At 33.2% G+C, this 26,415-nt stretch overlaps 3 protein-coding genes and 1 long non-coding RNA gene across 5 annotated transcripts; all 4 read left to right on the plus strand.

Annotated features, from left to right (window-relative positions):
* The first annotated feature begins 2,853 nt into the window (after window positions 1-2,853).
* Window positions 2,854-3,843, plus strand: LOC128290687 (uncharacterized). The gene is made up of 2 exons (XR_008280475.1): window positions 2,854-3,011; window positions 3,439-3,843. It is a non-coding gene; the product is annotated as an uncharacterized LOC128290687 (long non-coding RNA).
* Window positions 3,844-13,131: 9,288 nt separating this feature from the next.
* LOC108476039 (beta-xylosidase/alpha-L-arabinofuranosidase 2) lies at window positions 13,132-17,235 on the plus strand. Its single transcript, XM_017778096.2, has 6 exons — window positions 13,132-14,045; window positions 14,718-15,005; window positions 15,107-15,276; window positions 15,370-15,467; window positions 15,593-15,943; window positions 16,021-17,235. The coding sequence occupies exons 1-6, from the start codon at window positions 13,596-13,598 to the stop codon at window positions 17,001-17,003; spliced, it is 2,340 nt and encodes a 779-aa protein (XP_017633585.1). The 5' UTR covers window positions 13,132-13,595; the 3' UTR covers window positions 17,004-17,235.
* Window positions 17,236-19,839: 2,604 nt separating this feature from the next.
* LOC108476281 (uncharacterized) lies at window positions 19,840-23,112 on the plus strand. 2 transcript variants are annotated; one of them, XM_017778447.2, is made up of 3 exons: window positions 19,847-20,057; window positions 20,577-20,875; window positions 20,969-23,112. In XM_017778447.2, the coding sequence occupies exon 3, from the start codon at window positions 21,109-21,111 to the stop codon at window positions 22,852-22,854; it is 1,746 nt and encodes a 581-aa protein (XP_017633936.1). In that variant the 5' UTR covers window positions 19,847-20,057; window positions 20,577-20,875; window positions 20,969-21,108; the 3' UTR covers window positions 22,855-23,112. The 2 variants fall into 2 exon arrangements, with proteins under 2 accessions (XP_017633935.1, XP_017633936.1); XM_017778446.2 differs by having other exon boundaries at window positions 19,840-20,057; window positions 20,577-23,112.
* Window positions 23,113-23,199: 87 nt separating this feature from the next.
* On the plus strand, window positions 23,200-26,109 carry LOC108475042 (uncharacterized). Its single transcript, XM_053025432.1, has 4 exons — window positions 23,200-23,296; window positions 23,849-24,257; window positions 25,189-25,248; window positions 25,352-26,109. Exons 2-4 carry the CDS (start codon window positions 23,862-23,864, stop codon window positions 25,832-25,834), a joined length of 939 nt encoding a protein of 312 aa, XP_052881392.1. The 5' UTR covers window positions 23,200-23,296; window positions 23,849-23,861; the 3' UTR covers window positions 25,835-26,109.
* Window positions 26,110-26,415: the final 306 nt, after the last annotated feature.

Raw genomic sequence — 26,415 nt, forward strand, 5'->3', positions numbered from 1 at the left:
TATTTTAATAGAACATTTGCGATTTACTAAAACAACGACTCTGGTCTACGAAAATTTTAGAAAACGGGCTCGGGGGTCGGTTACGCATGAGGAAGGATTAACACCCTCACTACGCCCAAAATTGGTACCAAATCAATTAAATACTGTCATTATGTCTAAAAAAATGTTTTTTTGAAATGTGGCTCTTTTTAATAAAAGTTGAATAACCCGAGTTGATTGTCAAAAATCTTTTTGTTTCGACGTCTGAAAATTTATAATTTGAAAATCACGAAAGGATGCTCAACTATTTAGTCCAACGAAAAATCGAAACCCAGCACAGTAGAGCACGATTTCTCGAATTTCCGAACATCGAACATTGCCTCACCTTAGAAAATACGAGTGAAATTCCGAAGGGATCTTTGATTGTTTTGAGCAAATGAAAAAGCACAACCCAGCACGATAGGGCTCGATTTTCAAATTGCCAAACATCGAACGTTGCCTTCTTTTTGAAAAATTTTAATAAACATGAGTGAAAACCTAAAGGAATATTCGATTGTTTTGAGCAAGCGAGAAATCACAACCCAACACGATAGGGTGTGATTCCTGAATTATCAAACACCGATTATCGCCTTTGTTTTAAAAGATTTTTTTTTAGAAAATATGAATGAAATTTTGAAGGGATACTCGATTATTTTGAGCAAATGCGAAATTGCAACCCAACACGTTAGGGCACGATTCCGCGAATTGCTAAATGTCGAATCTCGTCTTCGTTTTGAAGAATTTTAATGGATAATAATAAAACTAGCTTAAAACGTATTAATCCGATTCGAAATAAGATGAAATAATTATTTTAGATTAACGAGTTTAAAATCCCAACGAGTCAATTGCAAGTAAAAGGCGAAGTTATAAACATGAGATGATATGCATGGATAGCGAACTCTATTAATGAATAAAAATAGTGTAAAGATGAATAAAAAAAACGTGCATAAAATAGCAGTAAGCTCACATCCAAACATTAACAATCAAAATCATGAAAGCTAAAAATATAACTAAATAAACAAGTCAAAGTAAAAACCCCAACAAGTTTTCAAACCTAGATAAATAAATTAAGATAGCAACACTAAAAACCAATCGCAAATGTAATGTAATAACTTATAAAACGATAAAAACAACAAAACACACGTGATGTACAAAACAATATGGACAAACTACAAACATATAAATAATTATTAAAATAAAGATTACGAATGAGGAAATTTGAGTCAAATAATGTGCATAAACATTTTAAAGATGATGTATCCATTTAAAGTTAACAAATGTATATATATATATAAATAGTATTTAAATGTGAGACTTTAAATCAAAGCAATATGTAGTAAAATATGTTCTTAAAAAATGACTTATGTACATAAAAATATACTAAAATAAATTTAAAAGAATTTATAAAATAAACTAGCATGGGACTAAATATATTTATATATAAATACATAATAATAGTAATAATAGTAAAATCAAGGGCATATAAAAACATAAATAAATGAACTTTAAATATAAAACGTTAAAGGAATAAAGAAATAAGTAGATGAACAAGATAATAAATAAAACAATTTAGTTTGAAATTATAAACAGAAAATAAAATAAATAAAAAATAAGATAAAATAACAAATAATATTGAAGAAATAAAAAAGAAAATGTGATAAGGTTATTAATAATAATAATGTAATGAGAATTTGTAATAAGCCAAGAATATAAAATAAAGGCAAAAGAATAATACTGAAACAATAGCAAAATAAAGAAAAAACAAAATGGAAATTAATAGGATTCGATTTAAAAAAATTAAGTCTAAGGCGAAAGTATAAAAAAAAAATAATAAAATGTATAATAAAATATAATCTTTGAAACATAATGAATTTACAAATCATAGATATATATGTATATAAATAAACTTAGAAATAATTGTTTGTAGAAATATCATAGAAATGTACACAAAATTAAATTATTTTTATTATAATTACAAATATATATAATGAAACATTTGAATGAAATACTATCTAAAACATAAAAATAATATAATATAAAGAAACGCTCCAAAATAATAATTTTATAAATACAAATATGAAGTTCCTAAAATAGTTTCATATATACATAAAGAAAAATACTTGATGAATCATAAAGCAAGAAGTATTTTAAATAAAAAATCTATTAAATTAATTTATGTATCAACATGTATATGAATATTTAAACAAAACTTTATAATAAGACATTAAAATAATATAATGTAAAAGAAATTTTAAAACGATGATTTTGACAAAAAAAAATAATAATAAGATAAAAATATTGTTAACTTCAAGACGATAATTGTTATAAATTGAAATTTTAATAAGAATGATGTGTATACAAATATGTATAAAATATTTAAAGAAACGGACGCACAATGTAGAAATAATAAGATAAAAAAATCACAATATAATTGTACAAATGTAAACAAACAAAATTATTAACATGGATTAATACATATAAAAATATTAAATGCATTTTAAATTAGCAAACTATACAAATGAAAGACCAAATTAAAATTGAGCCCAAAATAACAGGGATAATTTACAAATAATCAAAAATAAGATCAATATACAAGGCGCATGAATGTATGGGGATTAGAATTGCAAATATCCCGAACCCAAAACGCAGGACCGTATCGCGGACTAAAATGGAAACGCGCACGAATTATAGAGCCAAATTAAAAAAGGCAAAACAAATAAGGCATCATTGAATATTCGCGCAAAATGAAGGATTTAACGTGCAAATACGCCACTTCTAATGAAAAGGCGCAGACTTGTTTTAATGCTAAAATACTTATTCCCATTTATTTTCCTTTCAAAGCACAAATAACCTTGCAATTTAAAAAAGAAACAGAACCCTTCATTCTCTTTGGGTTTATTAAGCAGCCGCCCAAACCACCATCAATTTGATGGCTGACGGTGCACAACTGGGGATCAAATCTTGCTGAGGAAGGTCTCGCCCACGAAGATCTGGTAAGATTACTCTTTTCCCCTTTTTTTTAAATTTTTTTTTAAAAAAAATCCTGTACTATTCTGTCAAAAACAAGATGAAATCTGACGAAAAATAAGAGAAAAATAACCCTAGCCCGAATCACCATTTTCTTGAGACATGAGGGCTTTCATCGGTGTTGTTTCAAGCATCCTTTTCGTTTACTATGCTAAAATAATGCGAGCAAATCGACAGAAAAGAGGGAAAATTTTGAAGTCACCTTCAGATAACTTTATTGATTTATTTTCTACTATTTAGTATATGTATTGTAATGTGCGTAAAAAGGAAGGAGAGTTACAATCGATTCTCCCCATGGCTTTATAGCCGAATAATCAAAAGAAGAGAAAATATAGAAATTTTTCATTGGCTGCTACTCTTGCTGTTGTTTTTTATCTTCTCTTGCATGTACAGAGCTTGTTGGCATGCGTACGGGGTGCAGGCGTGGCGTACGAGGGTTGTAGAGGTATGGGACTGCTGTAGTGGAGGTATGGGGCTGTTTCTTGGTTGTGGCGCAAAACGAAAAGAGGGGGAGACCTAAGGTTTCTGGAGCTGTTAAGGGAATGGACCTATTGGGCTTGTTTCGATTTGGGCTCATGATGGGTATCAGGTTAGGGTTAATGTATTTGGGCTGCTTTGTACCAAAGACCTGGACTGTAGTATACATATTTTTTTGTGATTTTTTTTTGTATTTTCGTTTTGGTTCTTGTCTTTATACGGGCCGGGCAAATTTGGCCCATTACATCCGTAATTAAACAAAATCATTTACATTGTTTGTTACATAGTTATTTTATCTCAACAATCATTTCTACAAAACAACATATATTAAGTTTAGGTTAAATTCTCTTTGTGAAAGTTGTAGATTTAGTCCTTATATTTTGATTTGATCAATTTTAATTATTGTATTTTTGAATTGATCAATTTTAGTCCCTATACTTTTCAAAATTTGAAATTTTAGTCCTTACCCAAACAGTAATAGTTAAATCTATTTGGTCAAATTTAATTACTAGACTTTACTATGTGTACAGTTGTAAATTTAGTCCATATTCTCCAATTGGATCATTCTAAGTCCCTATACTTTTTTGAATTTAGAGATTTCAGTTTTGATGCAAATGACAATTGTTAATCCATTAACTAAAGTTTTACTGAGTAATATGTGGAATCAGTGGAAATAACAACTTGATTTGCCATTATACATTTAATAATATATTTGTCATATTATATTTTGAAAATAGTAAAACTTAATTTAATGAATTTGGCATTTATCTTTTGGTGAGGACTAAAATTTTAAAATTTGAAAAGCAAATTAAACTACAGGGATTAAATTAACAACTTTCATAAAATACAAGGACTAATAGTAAAATTTAACCTTAAATTTAACTCAAAAAAAATTCATTTCACCAGGAAATGAGACCGCACTTTCCAACATTGAGGGATAGTTTAGTATTGCTTTTGAGAAGTATTTTGAAAAAAATTGGTTTAAGATTTAAGTCTTTAGTATTCTTTGTTAAAAATGTTTTAAAAATAAAATGTCCATTTTAGACATGGTGTTATAAAATAACAAATAAACATTTAAATAATATTCAAATCAGTTAATATTATGATATTTTAATAAGAATATAGAAAATAATTTATTGTAATTTATTGTTAATATTTTAATATATGAGAAACAAATTTTAAATATTTTTAAATAATTAACCGAGAAGAGAAAGTACCATGTGTTGGAGGGATGAAAACGTAATTAAATAATTAAAACTGCTTTTAAGAGAAAATAGCTAAAATTTTGAACTTCTCCTGAAAAAATGTACTTTTAAAAAGTCAAAAAATTCATTCAAAAATTACTTGATTAACATTCCTTTTACTTCAAAAATATTTTTCATATTTCTAAAAAGTACTAATGAACACAACCTGAATACTATACCAACAGGCCCAACACCTAAAACTACTACTACTACTATTATTATTACAAGCCTATATCTCTATCTCCCCTTTACATAGGTTATTCATTTTAGATAATCAGTTTACGTTTTGATAATGTCCACAAAATTGTATTGCGTTGGTATTTTTAAATAGTAAAAATAAGTAAACTTTTAATTATTTATTTTCCTTTTGATATTATCAGAATTTGACGCTTAACAGTGAACAGACCACAAAGTTACTTGGCAACTTTTTAATAAAAAATTAATTATATATTTTTGGTACGAATTATTTATATTTTTATTATGTATATAGTATTCGCCAACCATATATCTCACAGATAAAGTATAGCTATTATCAGATTCATAAGGATTTTATTTTTACCTTTTCTTTTTGTTGTATTAGGTGAATGATTAAAATTTGCCGGCCAAGTTGGAGAATGTTGACAACTTCAAGTACCGTACTGCACCACAGCTTCCTTTTTAATTATATAGAATTGGAATAATAATCCAATTTTTTTCCAAGTTTAATATAAAATATGATTAATTGTGTATAAAGAGTGTTAGAATTAAGTGACCCAAATTTTATTTAAATAAAATACGATGGAAAATAAAATAAAAGTAAAATCCATATAGAACTAGACTTCTTTTATTTTATTTTAGAATAAGGTTTTAAACCTTATTAAACTCCATCTATTTTATATTGATTAGGATAAGGTGTTTCAATCCTACTAGAATATGGCTTTGCAAGCCTATAAATAGACATAGTCTATTCCTCTTGTATTTGAGTAAAAATTTTTCGACATAGTGAATTTTCTTCTCCTCTGCCGTGGTTTTTTTCCGAAAGGGTTTCACGTAAAATTTATGTGTTCTTTATTTTTATTTATTTTATTCTATTTTATTTTTCACAAATTGGTATCGAGCTTCCGGTTATTCATCTCGATCACGGTAATGGCGTCTTTGAAGTATGAAATTTCATTGTTGATCGCAACACCGATTTGCGTTGTGGCAAATTAAGATGCAAGCGCTTCTTGCACAGATGGATCTAGAGGATGCCCCGCTAGGATAGATAAGATGCCTTCGACATTAACAGATGAAGAGAAGAAGCGTAAGGATCGAAAGGCATTAACACAATTACATCCGCATTTGTCCAACGAAATTTTGCAGGATGTGATGAAAGAGAAAACCGCCATTGCATTATGGAAGAGGCTAGAACAAATATGTATGTCGAAAACTCTAACAAGCAAGTTGCATATGAAGCGGCGTCTTTATGCTCATCGCTTGGAGGAAGGTGCGTCAGACACGAACACTTAATGTTGTTTAAAGAAATTCTCTCAAACTTGGAGGCCATGGAGGTTCAAGATGATAAGGAAGATCTAGGGTTGATTCTACTTTGTTCGTTGCCCGCCTTATTCAACCTTTAGAGACACGATTTTATATAGCCGCGAGTCTCTCACAGCTTGATGAGGTTTATGATTCTTTAACCTCGTATGATAAGATGAAGCATCTTGTGGTTAAACCCAACTCTCGTGGAGAGGGTCTCATTGTTCGTGGGAGACAAGACCTAATGTTGATGATGATCGTGGTAGAACACAGGAACGGAATCCTCGTGGTAAATCTAAGGGTAGATCGAAATCTTCAAACAGAGGTAAAACTTGCAACTTCTGCAAGAAGAAAGGGCACATTAAATCTGAGTGCTATAAGCTACAAAATAAGATTAAAAGGAGGTCGAATCAAAAGGAAAAAATGGAAAATTCTTGAAGTCGATGTTGTAGAAGACTACAGCGATGGTGAACTTCTAGTTGCTTCTATCAATGATTCTAAAGTAAGCGAGGAGTGGATACTTGATTCAGGCTGCACCTTCCACATGAGTCCCAATCGGGATTGGTTTACAACTTATGAAACAAAGATTCAAGGTGTTGTTTTGATGGGAAATAATGCTTCATGTAAAATCGCAGTGTTGGAACAATTAAAGTTAAGATGTTTGATGGAGTTGTCGAACACTTAGTGACGCGCGGCATGTTCCGAATTGAAAAGAAATTTAATTTCGTTGAGTACTCTTGATTCAAAAGGGCATGATACACAATTGAAAGTGGGGTTTTAAAGATTTCAAAGGGTCCTTGTTGTGATGAAAGGGCAAAGAAAGATTGCCAAGTTATATGTTTTCTGTGGTTCTATCATATCTTGGTGATGCAATTGCCGCTTCCTCTTCCTTGTCGATGATGATATTACTAAACTTTGGCATATGCGCCTAGGGCATATGAGTGAGAATGGCATGGCGTAATTAAGCAAAAGAGGACTTCTTAATGGGCAAGGAATTTGCAAACCGAATTTCGTGAGCACCGTGTGTTTTGGGAAGCAAAGAGAGTTCGATTCACTAGAGGAATCCATAACACGAAGGAAACGTTGGAGTATATCCATTCGATCCGTGGGGCCGTCCAGAGTGCCTTCGAGAGGTGGAGCTAATTATATGCTAACCTTTATTGATGATTTTTCCAGAAAAGTTTGGGCGTTCTTCCTGAAGCAGAAAAGTGATGTGTTTTCCACATTTAAGTCTTGGAAAATTATGATTGAAAAACAGACGGGAAAACAGATAAAATACCTCCGCATGCACAATGGTTTAGAGTTCGCTCGATGAGTTTAATAGATTGTGCAAGTCGGAAGGGATCATGAGACACTTGACGATTCGTCATACTCCACAAACAAAACGGCGTTGCGAACGAATGAACGAACGATCATGGAGAAGGTTCGATGTATGTTGTCAAATGCCAACTTACAAGTCATTTTGGGCGTATGCACTTTCATCGTGCATGTTTTTGATCAACCGATCTCCATCCGCTGCCATTGAGAAAAAGACTCACAAGAGGTATGGTCCGTAATCCGCTAATTATTCGATTTAAAGATTTTTGGGTGTCTGCGATGCTCATGTTGATAATGGAAAATTGGAACCGAGATCCATTAAATGCGTTTTCTTGGTTATAAAGTGGTGTAAAAGGCTATAAGTTATGGTGTCCTGAAAATAGAAAAGTTGTGATTAGCAGAGATATTGTTTTGATGAAACCGCTATGCTACCTAACTTATCTCTTAAAGACTCTTCCAATAAAGAAAACCAAAAGCGGTGGAGCATCGATTAATACTGAATCAACTCCTCAAGCCAAGACAAAATTGAGAATAGAGTTGCTTCTTCACCGCAATACTCTATCGCCAAAAACAGGACAAGAAGAGAAATTAAACCTCCAAAGAAGTATGCCGAGGTTGATCTAGTTGCTTATGCTTTAAATGTGGTGAAGATATAGATGCTAATCAAGAGCCATTTAATTATTCGAGGCGATTAGTGTGAAGACTCGTAAAAGTGGATGTTTGCTATGCAAGAGGAGATGGAATCACTCCACAAAAAGTAACATGGGATCTTGTAAAACTTTCTAAAGGTAAAAAGGCTGTTCGTTGTAAATGAGTGTTTAAAAGAAAGAAGGACTCAGGAGTTGAAGAACCCGGATATAAAGCAAGGCTTGTTGCAAAGGGTTACATCAAATTCCGTGAGTAGACTTCACAGATGTGTTCTCTCCAGTTGTTAAGCATAGTTCGATTCGAGCTTTGCTTGGTATTGTTGCCATGCATGATTTGGAGCTTGAGCAGTTAGATGTAAAACGCATTTTGCATGGAGAACTTGAGGAAGATATTTACATGCAACAACCAGAGGGTTTTATAGTCTCGAAAAAGAGGACTATGTTTGCTTGTGAAAAAGTCCCTTTACGGTTTGAAACAAATCACCAAGACAAGGGTACAAGAGGTTTGATTCCTTTATGACTTCTCATGATTTCAAAAGAAGTAGTTTTGACAGTTGTGTCTACTTTAAAAAAAAGTGATGGTTCTTTTGTGTATCTACTTTATGTTGATGACATGTTGATAGCAAGAAAAGATAAAGAGAGATAAGAAAGGTTAAAGCCCAACTAAGTGAAGAATTTGAGATGAAAGATTTAGGACCAGCAAAGAAGATACTTGGTATGGAGATTCTCGAGATAGAAAAGCAAGTAAATTGTACCTAAGTCGGAAGGGTACATTGAGAAAGTTCTTTTTGTGTTCAATATGCAGAGTGCTAAGCTTGTTAGTACTCCTTTAGCAGCCCATTTCAGACTTTCATCGGCCTTATCTCCTCAATCAGATAATGAGATTGAGTACATGTCACATGTTCCATACTCTAGTGCAGTAGGATCTCTCATGTATGCTATGGTTTGTTCACGTCCAGATTTATCATATGCAGTCAGTGCAGTTAGCAGATACATGGCGAATCCTGGTAAAGAACACTGGAAAGCAGTTCAGTGGATTTTAAGATACTTACGAGGCACTACTAATGTTTGCTTACAGTTTGGAAGAACTAAAGATGGAGTTATAGGGTATGTTGATGCTGATTTTCTTGGAGACCTTGATAGAAGAAGATCTCTCACGAGTTACGTCTTTACAATCGGAGGTTGTGCAATTAGTTGGAAAGCCACTTTGCAAACTACGATCGCTTTGTCTACCAATCAAGTCGAGTACATGGCGATTCATCGAGGCTTGTAAAGAAGCTATTTGGTTGAAGGGACTATTTAGTGAACTCAATGAAGACCTTCAAATCAAAGATGATTTTGTGACAGTCAGAGTGCCATCTTTCTTACAAAAGATCAAATGTTTCATGAGAGAACAAAACACATTGATATTCGGTATCATTTTGTTCGTGATATTATTGCTCGTGGTGATATTGTTGTGAGCAAAATTAGCACTCATGAAAATCCTGCAGATATGATGACTAAGTCACTTCCTATAACCAAGTTTGAGCATTGCTTAGACTTGGTTGGTGTTCATTGTTGAAGTTAAACCCTTAAGGGGTTTTTTGGAAGAGGTGAAGAACTTGTTTATTGAAAGTTCGCGATGAAGAACTTGTTCATTGAGAATTTGTGTCAAGGTGGAGATTGTTAGAATTAATGACCCAAATTCTTATTTAAATAAAATACGATGGAAAATAAAATAAAAGTAAAATCCATATAGAACTAGACTTCTTTTATTTTATTTTAGAATAAGGTTTTAAACCTTATTAAACTCCATCTATTTTATATTGATTAGGATAAGGTGTTTCAATCCTACTAGAATATGGCTTTGCAAGCCTATAAATAGACATAGTCTATTCCTCTTGTATTTGAGTAAAAATTTTTCGACATAGTGAATTTTCTTCTCCTCTGCCGTGGTTTTTTTCCGAAAGGGTTTCCACGTAAAATTTATGTGTTCTTTATTTTTATTTATTTTATTCTATTTTATTTTTCACAAAGAGAAAATATATAATTACAATTTTTCAATATTTTATAGATAACTGATAATATCATACGAAAAGCTTGTACACAATGTGAGGTAAAAATAAAACTAAATAATGTATTTTTTAACATAAACAAATTAATATACTTGTAATAAAATAAACTTGCAATAATATGTTTCTTCTCTACTAATAAATGTTGGGTGCAAATGTAAAAATTGTATATTAAAAAAATTGTAAGTTCAAATTTTAAAGATAATAGTTTACAAGAGCCAACCCGAACATAAATTATAAAACAAATATGGATTGTACCTAAAAATTATTAGTCGACTAAACACTCACTCTGTGAGTAAATTTAATAAATGCTTAATTATTTATATATTTATATAATAATAAAATGAAATAATTAGAATAGAAAAAGTTAAAAGTTAAGTAATGATGTATAGTTTTCTTATGTTTAAGAGATATAGATTAATGAGAGATGTTTTTTTTAAATAAAATTATTAATACAATCTATAAATATATTATTTTTATTTTTATATTTTGTTTTTTATGTAATGTTTTAATTAATTTTATGTAACCGTTGATTAAGTCTTAATTTAATTGGCATTATTATTGTTGTAATAATTAGTAGGACATAGATTTAAGTGCGTTTTCCTTTAACTTAAAAGTTAGATATGAATTATGAGTAAAATAGACATTATATAAAAATGACATGTTAAATTACTCTCACTAAATTGAGTGATGCTAAACTCAATTAAGATTTTTGTGATGGTATAAATTTTATAATTTAGTTTTTACTTCTTTGTTTTTTTAACTTAGTTGGTGCCACTAAGTTAAGTGACATTAGATTCGATTAAAGCTTTTATCATAGTACTAGATTTACTAGCACTCACTTCGTGAGTGAAAAATAACTTTTTAAATAATACTAAATTTATATGTAACAAATATATTTATTAAAGTTTCATATGAAAATCAATTGATGCTTTGATAATAATGTTAAAATCAAATGTTTATTATATATAGTGTTTCAGGTTTCAAATTTAATTGTAATTAAATTTTATTGATTTATTATATAAAAACAAAAATACTTTTATAAAATATAACTTAATTTGTATATGAGAATATATTTTAGTAATTTCACAATTAAATTGTTACGCCATTAACACGTGACACAACTCAACAAAAGACTCTTATAACTATTCAATATTTATAGATATTTAATTTTATAACTATCCATTGGATTCCATTAAAAAATTACCCACTCTATATATAATTTTTATACTTATTTTAAATATTTTCTTGAGTTGATGTCATGAGTTAATCGATATCACCTTAATTATGAAATTATTAAAATATTCTCATATATATAAATTAAGTTATATTTTTATGATGGTGTTTTATCATTTTAAATAATAAATCAATAAAAGTTTGATGATAATAAAATTTGAACCCGAGACACTATGTATAATAAACAATTAACTTTATTATTGTAGTCAAAATATGAAATGAATTTTATGTGAATTTTAGGCATGTTTGATGGAGTATTGAAATGATATAATCCATTGAAAATTAATATTTTCAGAAACCTAATTTTTGGACACCTTTGATAACACATAATAAAATTACTAGATAAAATTTTTCTATAAAAAATATAAAATGATAAGTAAATAAGGACGATTTATCACTTAATAGAGAACAAATCCAATTGTTTTATTTTATTTTATTTCATTTAAGATTACATTATCCTTTATCGAACAATATAGTTATATTAATATTTAATTTTAAGTAATATACAAAACAAATATTATAACTTAAATTTGTACTTAATTTTTAGTTTATCAAACATAATCTTAATAAATATATTTGTTAATGTAGGTTACAGTGTCATAGTTGAGTTAAAATCTGTTTTGTATTAGGAGTTAAATTATATTTTGTCCCTCGACTAAAAATATATATAAATTAGTATCTATACATTAGGTTAAAGAACAAATTGTTTCTTCCGTTAAAATTGATCTCTATACTTCAAAATATACCCTTTTGTTTATTCCTATCAATTATATCAATTTTAATAATAAAAATAAATAAAAATTACAACAAAATGACTAATTTTCTTTATAATCAAATATACATACATACATTGATTTATTCTTTTGGATTAATAAAATTAAATCTCCACAATAATTTTAGCGGTGGTTTAAATACATAATACTGCATTCGGGTCTGACGCATTTACTTTTTTGCTTACGTTGAGAGGTTAAGAAACTTAGGAATATTTTACTATTTATTTTCCAGGATTGGTTCACAGACCAATCACGACGTAGTTTCTGATATCGCCATCTTACCCCAAACGAGGGGTCAATTTGGAAGTCGGGCTTCGGTTTTACTTTTTTTCACTTTTTGTCTTGCCATTTTCTCTTTCCAATTATCAAATTTTATTCATATAAAATAATTATGACATGAATTACTAAATATAAGTTGTTAAATTTACCTAAAACTCTTCTACTCCCTCTTTCCAAGCATAAGCTGTAATAAATAGTAGAAATCTCAACCTTTAATATAAACTCCAATTTAGTAAAAAGTTAAACTTGATCTATTTTAATAGGAGGCTTCATAGATTTTTATCTAAAACTTGAAAAGAAGATAGATTAATCTCGTGTTGATCTGATGATCAAAGTATTTATAACTTCAAATATAATTTAGAGTTAATTATTGTTTTAGAATAGCCAGAGTAAATAAAACTTTTAAACTTGAGCTTATTGTAAAACATGACGGTGAAACAAAATCCCTCACGTGAGTTACAGAAATGCAGAAAAACAGGCCCAGGAATCTAAATTTACGATATTCTAACCTTACTCTACAGTACTACAAAATACATATTTATACATAAAAAAAAGCTTCGAAGCTACTGCTATACGAAGACACTCATCAAAAAGTAACATCCCATGCATTCAGTACTTCCAAATAATAATAAAAAAAACACCCTTGATTAAGTTAGAAAAAAGATGAATCCATCACGGACTCGACCATGGCCTCTTTTATTTTTCTTTCTTTTTAATTATTTTTTCAAAGAATAGTCTCTTGGATTCCCTAGAAAAAATTTGGGTTCATTTCTCTTTTGCCAAGAAAAAACAACCCTAAAGGGAAATTTAATGCATTTACACCAAGTTCCCATCACGGGCTACTACAAAACAACGTGTGAGTGTCTATTTAACAACTCTCCCCCACTATATAAAATACACACCTAGCTGAACCAGTTTTTCATACCCTTTTTTTTTCACTAATTCTTGAGGAAGATTAGGTTCCTCAAGATATTTGCTCTTTGTTTTTTTTTTTTTAAGTTGCAAAAGAGGATCAAAGGGAAGGTCAAAATGACCACCTTGTTCTCCTCTGTTTTACAAAACAGAGCACCTAAGGTCTCTGTTTTCATATTCTTCTTGATTTCTTTGCATTGTTTGTCATTGATCTCGGTTCGGGTTTTGGCCCAAACATCACCTGTTTTCGCCTGTGACGCTACTAAAGACCCAAAAGTTGCGAGCTATGGTTTTTGTGACACAAAGTTGGGAACCGATGCTAGGGTGGCTGACTTGGTTCACAGGCTGACATTACAGGAGAAAATCCTCTTCATTGTGAATAGTGCTGGGAGTGTTAGCCGGCTCGGGATACCAAAATACGAATGGTGGTCCGAGGCACTTCATGGAGTCTCCAACGTCGGTCCAGGGACCAAGTTTACTAGCTTGGTTCCTGGAGCCACGAGCTTCCCTCAGGTCATCTTGACGGCAGCTTCTTTCAACACTTCTCTCTATGAAGCCATTGGCAAGGTAAAACTTGTGCCTTGTTCCTTTATTTTTTATTCTTTGTTTTGGCTTGTTCTTCATCAGGTTCATGTCGTTTTGCCTTTTGTTTTAACGTTCTTTTTCAGTGGTTTTCCTTTTTCTTTTGTGTATACGTTTTAGAATATGATGCTAACTTGTTGGGGATTGGACATTTTCATTGTTCTTTAGATTTTGGTTTTTCTATATTTTTCATAACTATTTTCAAATGTTGCCTTTATCGGATATTAATGACAATGAAGTTGGCTGTATAGTGAAAAGTTCAATGTTGATATTGGGAAAGTAGTTAAGTAGATGGAGACCAGAGAAAAATTTAAAATAATGAACTGTCTTTTGCTTCATATTGAAGAAAGGGGAAGATATTAATGCAATTATATGGTTGAATTATTTTATGTTTGTTGTAGAAAGTGGTTGATTTATTAATGTCTCTGATTACCAAATGCTGAAGAATATAGACTTTTTTTGATCACTCAAGAAGACTTTGCAACCTTTTACTGATCTCCAGCTTGCAATGCCGTAAATCAAACTCCATACTTATTAGATATCGCGTCTTACAAATAAACCGGATTAAACCCGAGGTCCGAATTGAGCCATTAATCAATCATTAAAGAACAAGTTGATATCTAATGTATATCCATATCCATTTTTAATAAAATGCAGGTGGTTTCAACTGAAGCTAGGGCAATGTACAATGTTGGATTGGCAGGGCTAACATATTGGTCACCAAACATTAACATATTCCGAGACCCGAGATGGGGAAGGGGGCAAGAAACACCAGGAGAGGACCCATTGCTGGCCAGCAAATACGGATCAAGTTACGTCAAAGGTTTGCAGCAGACCGACGGAGGTGACCCTTCTCGGCTCAAGGTCGCCGCATGTTGTAAACACTATACGGCCTATGATGTGGATAACTGGAAAGGGATCGAACGCTACACTTTCGATGCTGTGGTAGTTTAAGTTACAATGCAATTTGAGTTTTTTATTTTTTTTCTCAAAAGTTGTTTCTTTGGGATCCAAAAGTCATTTGATTGGCTTTGGGGTATGGTTAGGTAACAAAACAAGATCTGGATGATACATTTCAACCACCATTCAAGAGTTGTGTAATTGATGGGAACGTGGCTAGTGTTATGTGTTCTTACAACAAGGTTAATGGTAAGCCAACTTGTGCAGACCCTGATCTTCTTGCTGGGGTTATTCGAGGCCAATGGAAACTAAATGGGTATATATATTCATTCATCCCTTCCATTTTCTGGACCCATATATATTTAGTAAGCAGTGTTTTTGTTTACCAGGCTTTTTGGGGTTGGTGCAGGTATATAGTTTCAGATTGTGACTCGGTAGACGTGTTGTTCAAGAACCAGCACTATACCAAGACACCAGAGGAAGCAGCAGCCAAAGTAATTTTGGCAGGTGAAACTTCTTAATAAGCAATAAAATGAAGAGATTGTGCATTTGATATCATATTTCTGCAAAATAACATCTTAATTAGTAAACTAGAATGCTGTGATAATTGCAAAATGTTAATGATATTCTAGGGTTGGATTTGAACTGTGGGTCATTTCTTGGGCAACACACTGAGGCTGCAGTAAAAGCAGGGCTTTTGAATGAATCGGCCATTGACAAGGCCGTGACGAACAACTTCGCCACTTTAATGCGACTAGGATTCTTCGATGGTGATCCCAGCAAGCAACCTTACGGTAAACTTGGCCCCAAAGATGTATGTACACCAGAGCACCAAGAATTGGCCCGTGAAGCTGCAAGAGAAGGGATTGTGTTGCTCAAAAACAGCCCCGGGTCGTTGCCTCTATCTCCCACTGCAATCAAAACCTTGGCCGTAATTGGACCCAATGCCAATGTCACAAAAACCATGATCGGCAACTATGAAGGTAAATCAAACCCATTGCTTGGAATAAAAAATGACATGTTTTAATTCACAAAATTTGACATTTTATTTTGTTTGCAGGCATTCCATGCAAATATACGACGCCATTGCAGGGTTTAACGACCTCGGTGGCAACAAACTACGTGCCTGGCTGCACCAATGTGGCTTGTGGCACTGCCCAAGTAGACGATGCTAAAAAAGCAGCTGCCTCAGCTGATGCAACTGTACTTGTTATGGGCATAGATCAGAGTCAAGAAAGGGAAAGCTTTGACAGAGTTAGCCTTCTTTTACCAGGAGAACAACCACTTTTAATAACTGAAGTTGCAAAAGCTGCAAAGGGACCCGTGATTCTCGTCATAATGTCGGGTGGAGGCTTTGACATATCGTTTGCGAAAAACGATGATAAAATCACAAGCATCCTTTGGGTTGGTTACCCCGGCGAAGCCGGTGGAGCCGCCATTGCCGATGTGATATTTGGGTATTATAATCCAAGTGGAAGGCTACCAATGACATGGTACCCACAATCGTATGTCGATAAGGTCCCGATGACAAACATGAACATGAGACCCGATCCTTCTAATGGTTACCCAGGCAGAACCTACAGGTTCTACACAGGGGAAACCATTTATACATTTGGAGATGGGCTAAGCTACTCCAAAATCACCCACGAATTAGCCAAAGCACCTCGATTAGTATCAATCCCATTGGAGGAAGACCATGTTTGCCGCTCATCTGAATGTAAATCAGTTGAAGCCGTCGAACAAAGTTGTAAAAACCTAGCATTCGACATTCATGTGAGAGTTCAAAACAGAGGGAAATACGGCGGAAGCCACACGGTGTTCTTGTTTTCGAGTCCCCCATCAGTGCACAACTCACCCCAAAAGCATTTGTTGGGATTTGAGAAAGTTTCATTAACAGGGAAATCAGAGACATTGGTGAGGTTTAAGGTGGATGTTTGTAAGGATTTGAGTGTGGTTGATGAACTTGGAAGCCGAAAAGTAGCATTGGGACAACATTTGCTGCATGTGGGGAGCTTGAAACACTCATTAACTGTGAGGATTTGAAAAGAAGGTTTTTCAAAATCCTCTGTGATTTTTATTTATTTTTATCTTTTTAATTATCCTTTTGTGATATTTGCCCAAGGCAAGTAAGGGAATGGCAAATAGAGCCTGGAATAATTGTGAGAGAGTTATAGTGATTTTCTCTGGTTTTTAATTTTTTACCCAATTGTTGAAATTTGAACATTTCGAAATTGCAAAAGGAAAAAAAGAAAGCATTCACTTCCTTGTTTTTGTATACTAATGCCTGGGTGAGACTCGCGTCTCCCTCGTTTGGTCGTATTGATATTCGCCTATTGTATTATTTAAGGTATAAATAATTATGTGTGGTTCCGGAGCAGCATGCATGCAAAAAATAAGTTTTAGCTTAATACAAATGATTAAAATATCTTTTGTTTTATATTATTATCAATTAAATGACTTTAATTATTTTACGTATCAATTTGGTAGAGTGATGGTAAGTTTTGACATGATGAGGGATGTCATTGTTGTTGAACTCAATGTCTATATTGCATTTGCAAGTAAATGAATAATTAAGCAAACATTGAATAAAACAATATCGAAAGGTTCATAGGTAATTGAATTTTATTTTATAAGAGTTTATTCGATCTAATCATATCACATAATCCTTTAAAAGATGTTCTAAGTGTATTAATTCAGCCCCACAATTTTTTTCCTTTGAAATTTCAATTAAATTAATACATTAATTTTTTTATACACAAGTTGAATGATATTTATCATAATATTTATTTAATTTAAGATATGGTTCTAAATTTTTCCCAATTATACTCCCATACAATTAAATACATTACAACTATAATCTTTACTTCAGAATTTCTCAAATTAAACAAAAATTTAGTTTATACCAATACTAAGATTTCTCACAGAAGTGTAAGAAATTTTGATTAATTAGAGAAATTTGGCAAATTAAAGAAATTTTGGAATAAACTTTGAATAATCATAGAATCCTTACAATTTTTCGGCTATTCTTCTCTACCTAATCCACGACAAGGTAAACGATTTATTTATTTTGATGAGATAAATTATTTTTTGAAAAAACCCATTTATTACTTTGTTTCGGCATGAAGGTTTGCTATGTGTAAGTAGGAAGTCGCCACTTCCATTGACCCCGCGACAGTTCAATAAACTTGTGGTATTTGAAGTTAATAGTTTATTAAAATAAAATTTTCGAGTTTAATAATATTGATATTGTGGATTTGGGATTAGTCTAGGCAGGATATTAATAAACTTTATTAATATCTAAGTTCAATTCAAAAATTTTGTCCAAATTTGATCATATTTATAATTAACTAATCTGAGCTTATTTTAAGTCTATCTATATTATTTTTAAAAAATTTAAAATATATATTTATATTATTTTTAATTTAATATATTTTCCATTTATTAAAATTTTATATATAATCTTCTTTAACATTTTATAATGGTTACATTTTAATATAGATTTAATTTTATATATTATAAATTATAAAATATAAAATATTACAAACTTAAAATTAATCAAACCAAACTCAAATTATAAATATTCAAAATTAAACTTAACCCATATTTTAAATATATTTTAAACTGATTTAATTTTTATCTAAATTTATTTTTAAAACCTTAATTTTTCATCTAATCTCATCTAATCTCTCTTAAATTTGAATTGGGTAGCACCACTCATGATAAGTCTAGGCATGTACATGCGCGCACTTGAATTGCGGCAAAGCAGTGGATCCTAAAGGACCGCATCGAATCCTCAATAGTTGTCACATGAACCAATAACTGGAAGTCATGTGTATCAGTTCGGGAATCCAGCCAATTAACTGTCGAGTTTCGTGCCCAGCCGAGAGCAACAGCCGGCTACTTGTACCTGGCTTTGGTAGCTGATGTGGCCCTGGCTATTTTTGTCACTTTATTTATGCAATTGTTTAATTTGGTACACTTAAATCCATTGACTAGAAACTTTCAGACTTTCATGGATTAATGACATTTATTTTTTGAAAAGAAAATAAGATAAAAATATTAAAATTATCAAAAAATTTCTGAACTCGGCCAACTCAAGCGGAGGCTGGGCAGCTGTTGAATAGAGCAGCGAAGCCGATTCATAGTGAACATTTTGGCAGTTTATGGAACTTTCTTTGATAAGGGCACACCACGTCACTGGCCGAGGGGGGAGACAATTCCCATGAAAAAAATAAATAAAATAAATTCACACTTTCACTTGACGTTTTTGCACTCCACAATCTTTTGAGGACGGTCCCATAATAAGCGTACCTAGAGACTTTCAAAACGACGGAAAAACATGCATTGTCCACTAGGAAGCGTTTCGATCCTGCAAGGCTGTTATCAGTCGCTTCCTTACTGTCAATTGAGGCTATTTTGGCATTAAACTGTTTTCCAACAATTTTTTTTTTGTTTAAAAATCAAAATGTAATAATTTAAAAAGAAAATCGTTACAACCGGCCAATTTATATAAAAGGTTAAAATATATTATAAGTCCCTGTACGGTTAGTAAATTTAAAATTTAATTTATGTATTTTTATTTTTAAAAATTTAATTCTTTTATTTTTCTATTTCAAAATTTATATTTAATTATTATCGGTGTTAAAATTATTTTGTTAAACTTAAGTTCATTACAGCGTTAATAATTGAATCTAAATTTATCTAATTATTATCGGTGTTAAAACTATTTTGTTAAACTTAAATTTATTACAACATTAACAATTGAATCTAAATTTCAAATCTAAAAAATAGAGGATTAAATTTTAAATTTGTGAAAAATATAGGGACTGATGACATATTTTAACCTATATAAACAACCCACTTTTTCTTTTCGTCTTTTATTTAAAAAAAAAAATCATTTATCGGTTTCTCCTCTTCCTATATTTCTTTTAATCTTCTTCCTCCTTCACGCTTTGTTAAAATTCTCTTCTTTTATTTTTGATACGATCTTTTTTTTCCCCTATTTTAAAGATTCTTTAGCTCTGTTTAACATGTCTTTAGCCACTTCTCAGATCCTTCAGTTTTCTCCATATTTTCTCTAAATTTGGATTCTTCACGGTATATCTACGAATTTTCTTTTCATATCCATCAAGTTTAATATTTTTACTAGTTATTAGTTCACAGTTCCATATTTTATTTCAATATTTTTTTTGCTGTCAATTCTGTTTGTCTAATTTTCTTTTTGAGGATAAGTTTGCTTATGTATTTCATATGACTTTGTTGTTTACATGGTTTCATAAAACTTCGTTAAGGTTTAGGTTTTTTGCGCTATGTATGCATGGTTTTGAGCTGATATGTTTTCGTAGTTTTGTTGTTTGGGTGGTATATTAAAAAATTTAAGAAGGAATTTAGCTATCTGTTAATGATATTTGTTATCTTTTCATGTTAGATTGATAAAGAGAGTAAAAAGAGTTCGTTCTGTTTTTTCTTTTACTAAATAGTTAATCCCACAGCTGTATTATTTCAGTTAATTGTGTGGAAATTCAAGTTTAGAGGAATATTTTATAGCTTAGAATCCACTTTAATGGCTTTTTATTAATATCTGAATGTGTTACCTTGATTGTTTATTCTTGTTAGGGTTAATGAATCCAAAGTATTTGTTGTTAAGGAGCACAAGACGCTCCAGATACCTCTTTGCATCCACTTTGAATGTTCTAATAAAAGGATTTTATCCTAGAGATGTTGTCAGATACGCTGGCAACTAAGCTTTCACAAAGTTGAGGTTTGTGTTGTTGTGTTGATGCTTTATAAGATGGACCGAGAAGATACATCAGGGTTTGTAAGTGGAGGGGGAGCGTCATCGGAATTTCTTATTTTCCTAATTTGTTTTTGATATATATACCATACCAGTCATGTATTAAAGATTTTTCATTAAGGTGGGCCTCTTGTTCCTTAGTCTTATAGTTTGCAGCTTTTAGAAATTAAGCTTATGGATTTGAATAAGAATGTGCAGTTTTCTCATGTATCAGAACTCTCAAAAAATGAAAAATTTGGTGATACCACCCTGTGCCTGAACTTTCTTGGTCACGGAGGAAGCAATAAGGCCAGATTTGGAACTACTCAAAACGATCTACATGCTGATCTTTCTAATGCACCTGATGATGGCTGCATGTTGGTTTTGGGGTTGGGCCCAACTCCAAGTGTATACTTGGATAATGATTACATTGTTGGTCTTAATAAGAATAAATCAACAGTTGCTTTATCCACCCAGGGTTTGTTACTTGAGGATGACTCAATCCTAAAACTTGGCCTTTCTGGTGGGACAAAGGGAAGTATGAGCCTGTTGGAATGCCCTCTGTCAACAGAAACTGATGTTAGTATGCCTCACCAGGTTCTTGCTGAGGATTGTAGACTTTCAATTCCTGTTGTTGATGAGGGTTCTACTTCGGCCAAGAAATCTGGTGGTTTTATGCCAGCACTCCTTTTTGCTCCGAAAATGGATAGTGGCAAAGGTTTGGTTCATGCACAAAAACTTTTTCAGTTTGGGGATAAATCACTTCGTTATCAATTTCATCAAAGTTGTGAGCCCTCTTCTCACACTGACTTCTCAGTAGACACGCTCTCCGAGCAAACCACCACTATAACATCCTCAGATAATCAAGCAAGCAATTCGAAGAAATGTAGGTTTGTTGGCTGTTCAAAAGGAGCAAGAGGGGCTTCTGGTCTTTGTATTGGTCATGGGGGCGGCCAAAGATGCCAAAAACCAGGGTGTAACAAAGGTGCTGAGAGCCGCACTGCCTACTGTAAGGCTCATGGTGGAGGGAGGAGGTGCCAACACTTGGGCTGCACTAAAAGTGCTGATGGGAAGACAGATTTTTGCATAGCACATGGTGGAGGCAGACGATGTGGGTTTCCTAGAGGGTGCAAAAAGGCTGCACGAGGTAAAACAGGGCTTTGCATCAGACATGGTGGGGGAAAGAGGTGTAAGGTGGAAGGTTGCACGCACAGTGCAGAAGGACAAGCTGGTTTGTGCATCTCTCATGGTGGTGGACGTCGTTGCCAGTTCCAGGGATGTACTAAGGGTGCTCAGGGAAGTACTATGTTTTACAAGGCTCATGGTGGTGGAAAACGTTGTATATTTGCAGGGTGTACCAAAGCTGCCGAAGGGAGCACACCATTATGCAAAGGACACGGTGGGGGCAAACGTTGCCTCTACAATGGAGGTGGCATTTGTCCCAAGAGTGTGCATGGAGGCACCAACTTTTGTGTTGCGCATGGTGGTGGGAAGAGGTGTGTTGTGCCAGGCTGTACAAAGAGTGCACGAGGTTGTACCGATTGTTGTGTCAAACATGGTGGTGGAAAGCGATGCAAGGTTGAGAATTGTGGCAAGAGTGCCCAAGGAAGCACAGACTTCTGCAAGGCACATGGTGGAGGTAAAAAATGCTCCTGGGGGGAGAGCAAATGTGAGAAATTTGCAAGGGGCCGTAATGGGCTATGTGCTGCTCATAGCAATATGGTACAAGAGCGACAGGCGAACATGGGAGGGCTTATCGCACCCGAAGTCTTCCATGGGCTTGTAGCAGCAACATTCACAAGAAGCTGTTGGGACAACAATCACTCATCCTCAGGCACTAGTGTTATTTCTGATGGTATTGATTCCCTCGACAAACCAGCGAAAAGGCAACAACTAATACCACCTCAGGTATTGGTTCCTTTATCTATGAAATCCTCATCCTCTTACTCAAGTTTCTTGAGTGCTGAGAAGCAAGAACGAAGAAATGGGGACCGCAAGGACATCGGTGGCGTTGTCAATAAGAAGAGCTTTGACTTCATAATTCCGGAGGGTAGGGTCCATGGTGGTGGTCTCATGTCCTTGCTTGGTGGAAATCTAAAGAACCCCTTTGATGGAATTTAAAGTCAAATCATGTAGAAATCTAGTTTGGTTTTTTTAGGTTGTTGTTGTTCCTTGAAATTATTCTTAAAATTTGGTTGCCGTCAAAAGACTTGATACACATATACACGGTTTGTGTTGATTGATGAAACCCAGCATAGAACCAGTTACGCATGGATTTTGTAATCTGTTGTGTTCTAATAACGTCGTAATAGTCATAGACCGATGGCTATATATCTGGTTATATTATTATTTGCCCGCATTGCAAAGGCTTCAGCCAAACTTAAATCTCTTTTTATTTTGCTCACTCGGTGCCGCCCTTCTTTGTCTATCTTTCCCTCTCCTAACACTAACAGTATATATACACACACGTAGAGAGAAACAGGTTCGTTTTTTTGACTTTCACTTCTGAAGATTCAACCATCGCCTTTCACCTTTTGAATTCTCTAACGCCACTCTTTTTTAGGTAAATTTTCACTTCGAATTTCTATCTCCATTTTCTTTTTTCGATTCTCATGCTTTTTATTAGGTTATATATTTAATATAATGACTTCCAACTTTTAGATTTGAATTGAATGCGCAATTCTTTGATATATTGTTTTCCTGCAACTTTTTAGTTTACGATCGAATTGGTTGAATTGCAATGACTTTTTCTGCTTTGAATCCTTTTCCTCACCTTCAGTTTGATCTGTTTCTCCTTTTCTATTTTATAATGCAATGTTCGTCAAAATTTTCTCCTCTGTTATTATTTTCCTTCAAAATATTTTTTTTTCTCTTTTCAGAAATTTGAATTTCGAGCGAAAAGTATGATTCACTTTAACCATTGATTCGAGTGTGTTGCTTAAAAAAACTGATCATTAACCTTTTTTGGCGGGAATTAAAACTTTTAAAATAAAAGAGACAAATTACCAGAAAAATAACTCCGTTCTTAATTTAAAATCCTTAAACCTTGCATCTAAATTTCAAGTGTAATTCACATTTTCTTTTGCTGGTAATTGATGATTAATACGAAATGCAGAAATTCGAACTCAATGGACTCGTTCTACAATGAAAACAACAAACTCAACGTCCTAAAAAACAGCAACATTCCGAAGCTGATGACTCCTGCAAGAAGCCGTGGCAGCTACTATTCATCACCAGAGAACCTCATAAAGTACCTACGCTCCAATTCTCTCTCCAGTTGTGGCAACAGCAGCTCCTCCAGGAAAAGCAGCTTCAGATCATCGGTTTCACCACAGTCGGAGAAGACGCCACTGAAGGTGGTGGAGAAAGATGTGCTTGTCATGGACGAAGTTCTTGTTGCTTCTGATAGTAACATTGTAGGATCTGGTTCTTCGTCGTCTTCGGGAAGTGTTGGTTACTACAAATCAGAGATTTGCAGGGCTTGGGAAGAGTTTGGCCATTGCCGATACGGATCCAAGTGTCAGGTATATTTCTCTGCTGCATTGTCTAATATGATTGAAATTTCATGATTACGTAAATGTTATAATAAAACTCCGCCTATGCTATTTCTTGGATACTAAAATGATGATATTTTGCATTAATTCTTTGTTTAGTTTTCTGAACCTTTTGCAAAATGAAGGAGGTTCAGTTGATTGCTTGTTGGCAAGCATCAGGGTTCTAGTTTCGCTAATAATTCCATTAGGTAGATGATTTAAGTAGCATCTTCGACTTAAAAAGTTCGAGCATCGACACTTTAAACCAATTTTAAGAAAAAGAATAAGAGGGAGATTTTATTTTGGTCTGATTTGTCTTAGCTCTTCTATTTTGGTGTCATTGTCTATTTAACTTGATGATTTAGTGGACTTGAGCTGTAAGAATCTGTTTTTGGCACCTGTTTCGGAGAGATATTGTGAATGACCAATCAATATGTCTTTTTGTATTTGTTGACTTTGGGTTAATGGGTCTCTTTCTCCAGTTTTCTTTTGACAAGAAAATTGGAAATGGATTGAGAAAAAACCAAAAAGTCAATATTTGACTAGTTGAAAAACGATTCAATTGTTTTAGATAGTAAATGTGAATGTTAGCTTGTAGGCATGAACTAGGAACTTTTAATTTTAGCTTGTAGGCATGAACTAGGAACTTTTAATTTCATTAGATGCCAACTGAATATGAGGCGCATTTTTCTAGCACGAGGTGTGGCAAATTTCAATTGCCATGTTCTTGCCGTACAATTTACATTGCTTCCCAACCTCTTCCAGTGAAGATGTTATAGTCCAGTGATTTTATTTTATTTAACCAAAACTGCCTTTTCATAATCTGATCCAACTTTAACCACCCTGTTTTATGCTTGTTTGAACCCTTTTGAAATGTGTCAATTTCACTAATCTACTGAAGAAGCCTTGACTATTTTTGCAGTTTGCACATGGAAAGGAGGAGGTACGCCCCGCTTGTTTGCCTTTCAGGACCAAATCTGAGGTTAGCATCCAAGAAATTGTATCTGATGATATATTCCCATACCAAAACATTGGTGTACTTAAATGCTAGAAGGTCATTGCCCGTTTCTCTCTGAGTTGCTTAGGCACAGATATACAAGTCATACGCGAGCACCGTGTCGGACTCATACAGCTCAAAACCTCGCCTTTTGCATCCAGTCACTGAAACGGCTGCTTTTATAACCCAAAAGGACTCATTTGCCAATCCTGGTTACACAGGCCCAAGCTTCAGCACTCCTATCAAGCCTGAAGAGACAATCATCAACTCCCTCTCCACTGTCCAACCTGATATTACCCGCTTGAATACAAACTTCACGATGAAACGTAACACTAAAACCAGCAAGATCAACCCCACCTCCACCTCCACCATCAGACATGATACGAGTGCCACCACTTTCACCAATGGGTCCAACTGGTCACCTCAAGATGATCGCATTGATGTTACCTTGCCATCCTTTCCTGGCCAAACACCATCAAAGGGGGACATCGATGCATACATCGACAATGTTCTCCATGCTCCTGCTACAAAGAAGAGGTTGCCAGTGTTTTCTGCCATTTGTCCAGAGTAATGATCTCTTTTTGATTCTCAGCTTTGGATCAAGGTATAATCAATATTTTCTTTCTATTAGTACCAAACTGTAGAAATTTTGGTCATCTACTCAACATTGAGGAGTAAACATAAACAGCTTTCCATAACCATTACAGTAGAACTTACAAACCAAGACCATAATGTTTTTTTTGTTCTAATTTTCGGTCAGATTTGTTAGATTCTTGATAAATGAGTCAAGGATTATGTTTGGATACTGAGAAAATAAAGGAAAACTAAAAGGAATTTTCAGAGAAAGATTGATTTCTCGTGAGTTACTGTCTAACTGGTTAACAGCAACAGTAACAGAAACATTAATCAACTTTCTTTCCAGGTTCTACTGTATTAGTTTAAGTACTATTTTTTCCGGCACCCTGGCTTATTTTTAGCTCTACATCTTGGTTACTGCTGTTTGTACTTTCATTTTAGAGCTCACTTAGCGGCTCATGACTTGAAGATCTTCCACTTAACTTTTGTTCTGACAACTAAGATAGTAGCCTTTTAAGGGGTGTTTGGGTTATAGAAATGTTTGATTATGTTTGGTAATATGATTACTCTTTGTTT

The sequence above is a fragment of the Gossypium arboreum genome, chromosome 3 (assembly GCF_025698485.1).
Source record: "Gossypium arboreum isolate Shixiya-1 chromosome 3, ASM2569848v2, whole genome shotgun sequence".
Classification (NCBI taxonomy): domain Eukaryota; kingdom Viridiplantae; phylum Streptophyta; class Magnoliopsida; order Malvales; family Malvaceae; genus Gossypium; species Gossypium arboreum.

Bases quoted from the DNA above. Each gene is read 5' to 3' on its own strand.
- LOC108476039 (XM_017778096.2), top strand. From the start codon at position 13,596: ATGACCACCTTGTTCTCCTCTGTTTTACAAAACAGAGCACCTAAGGTC. The intron at 15,277-15,369 runs GTATATATATTC...GGGTTGGTGCAG, and splicing joins GGCCAATGGAAACTAAATGG to GTATATAGTTTCAGATTGTG. The intron at 15,944-16,020 runs GTAAATCAAACC...TTTTGTTTGCAG, and splicing joins CATGATCGGCAACTATGAAG to GCATTCCATGCAAATATACG.
- LOC108476281 (XM_017778446.2), top strand. From the start codon at position 20,929: ATGGATTTGAATAAGAATGTGCAGTTTTCTCATGTATCAGAACTCTCA.
- LOC108475042 (XM_053025432.1), top strand. From the start codon at position 23,862: ATGGACTCGTTCTACAATGAAAACAACAAACTCAACGTCCTAAAAAAC. The intron at 24,258-25,188 runs GTATATTTCTCT...CTATTTTTGCAG, and splicing joins GATACGGATCCAAGTGTCAG to TTTGCACATGGAAAGGAGGA. The intron at 25,249-25,351 runs GTTAGCATCCAA...TGAGTTGCTTAG, and splicing joins CTTTCAGGACCAAATCTGAG to GCACAGATATACAAGTCATA.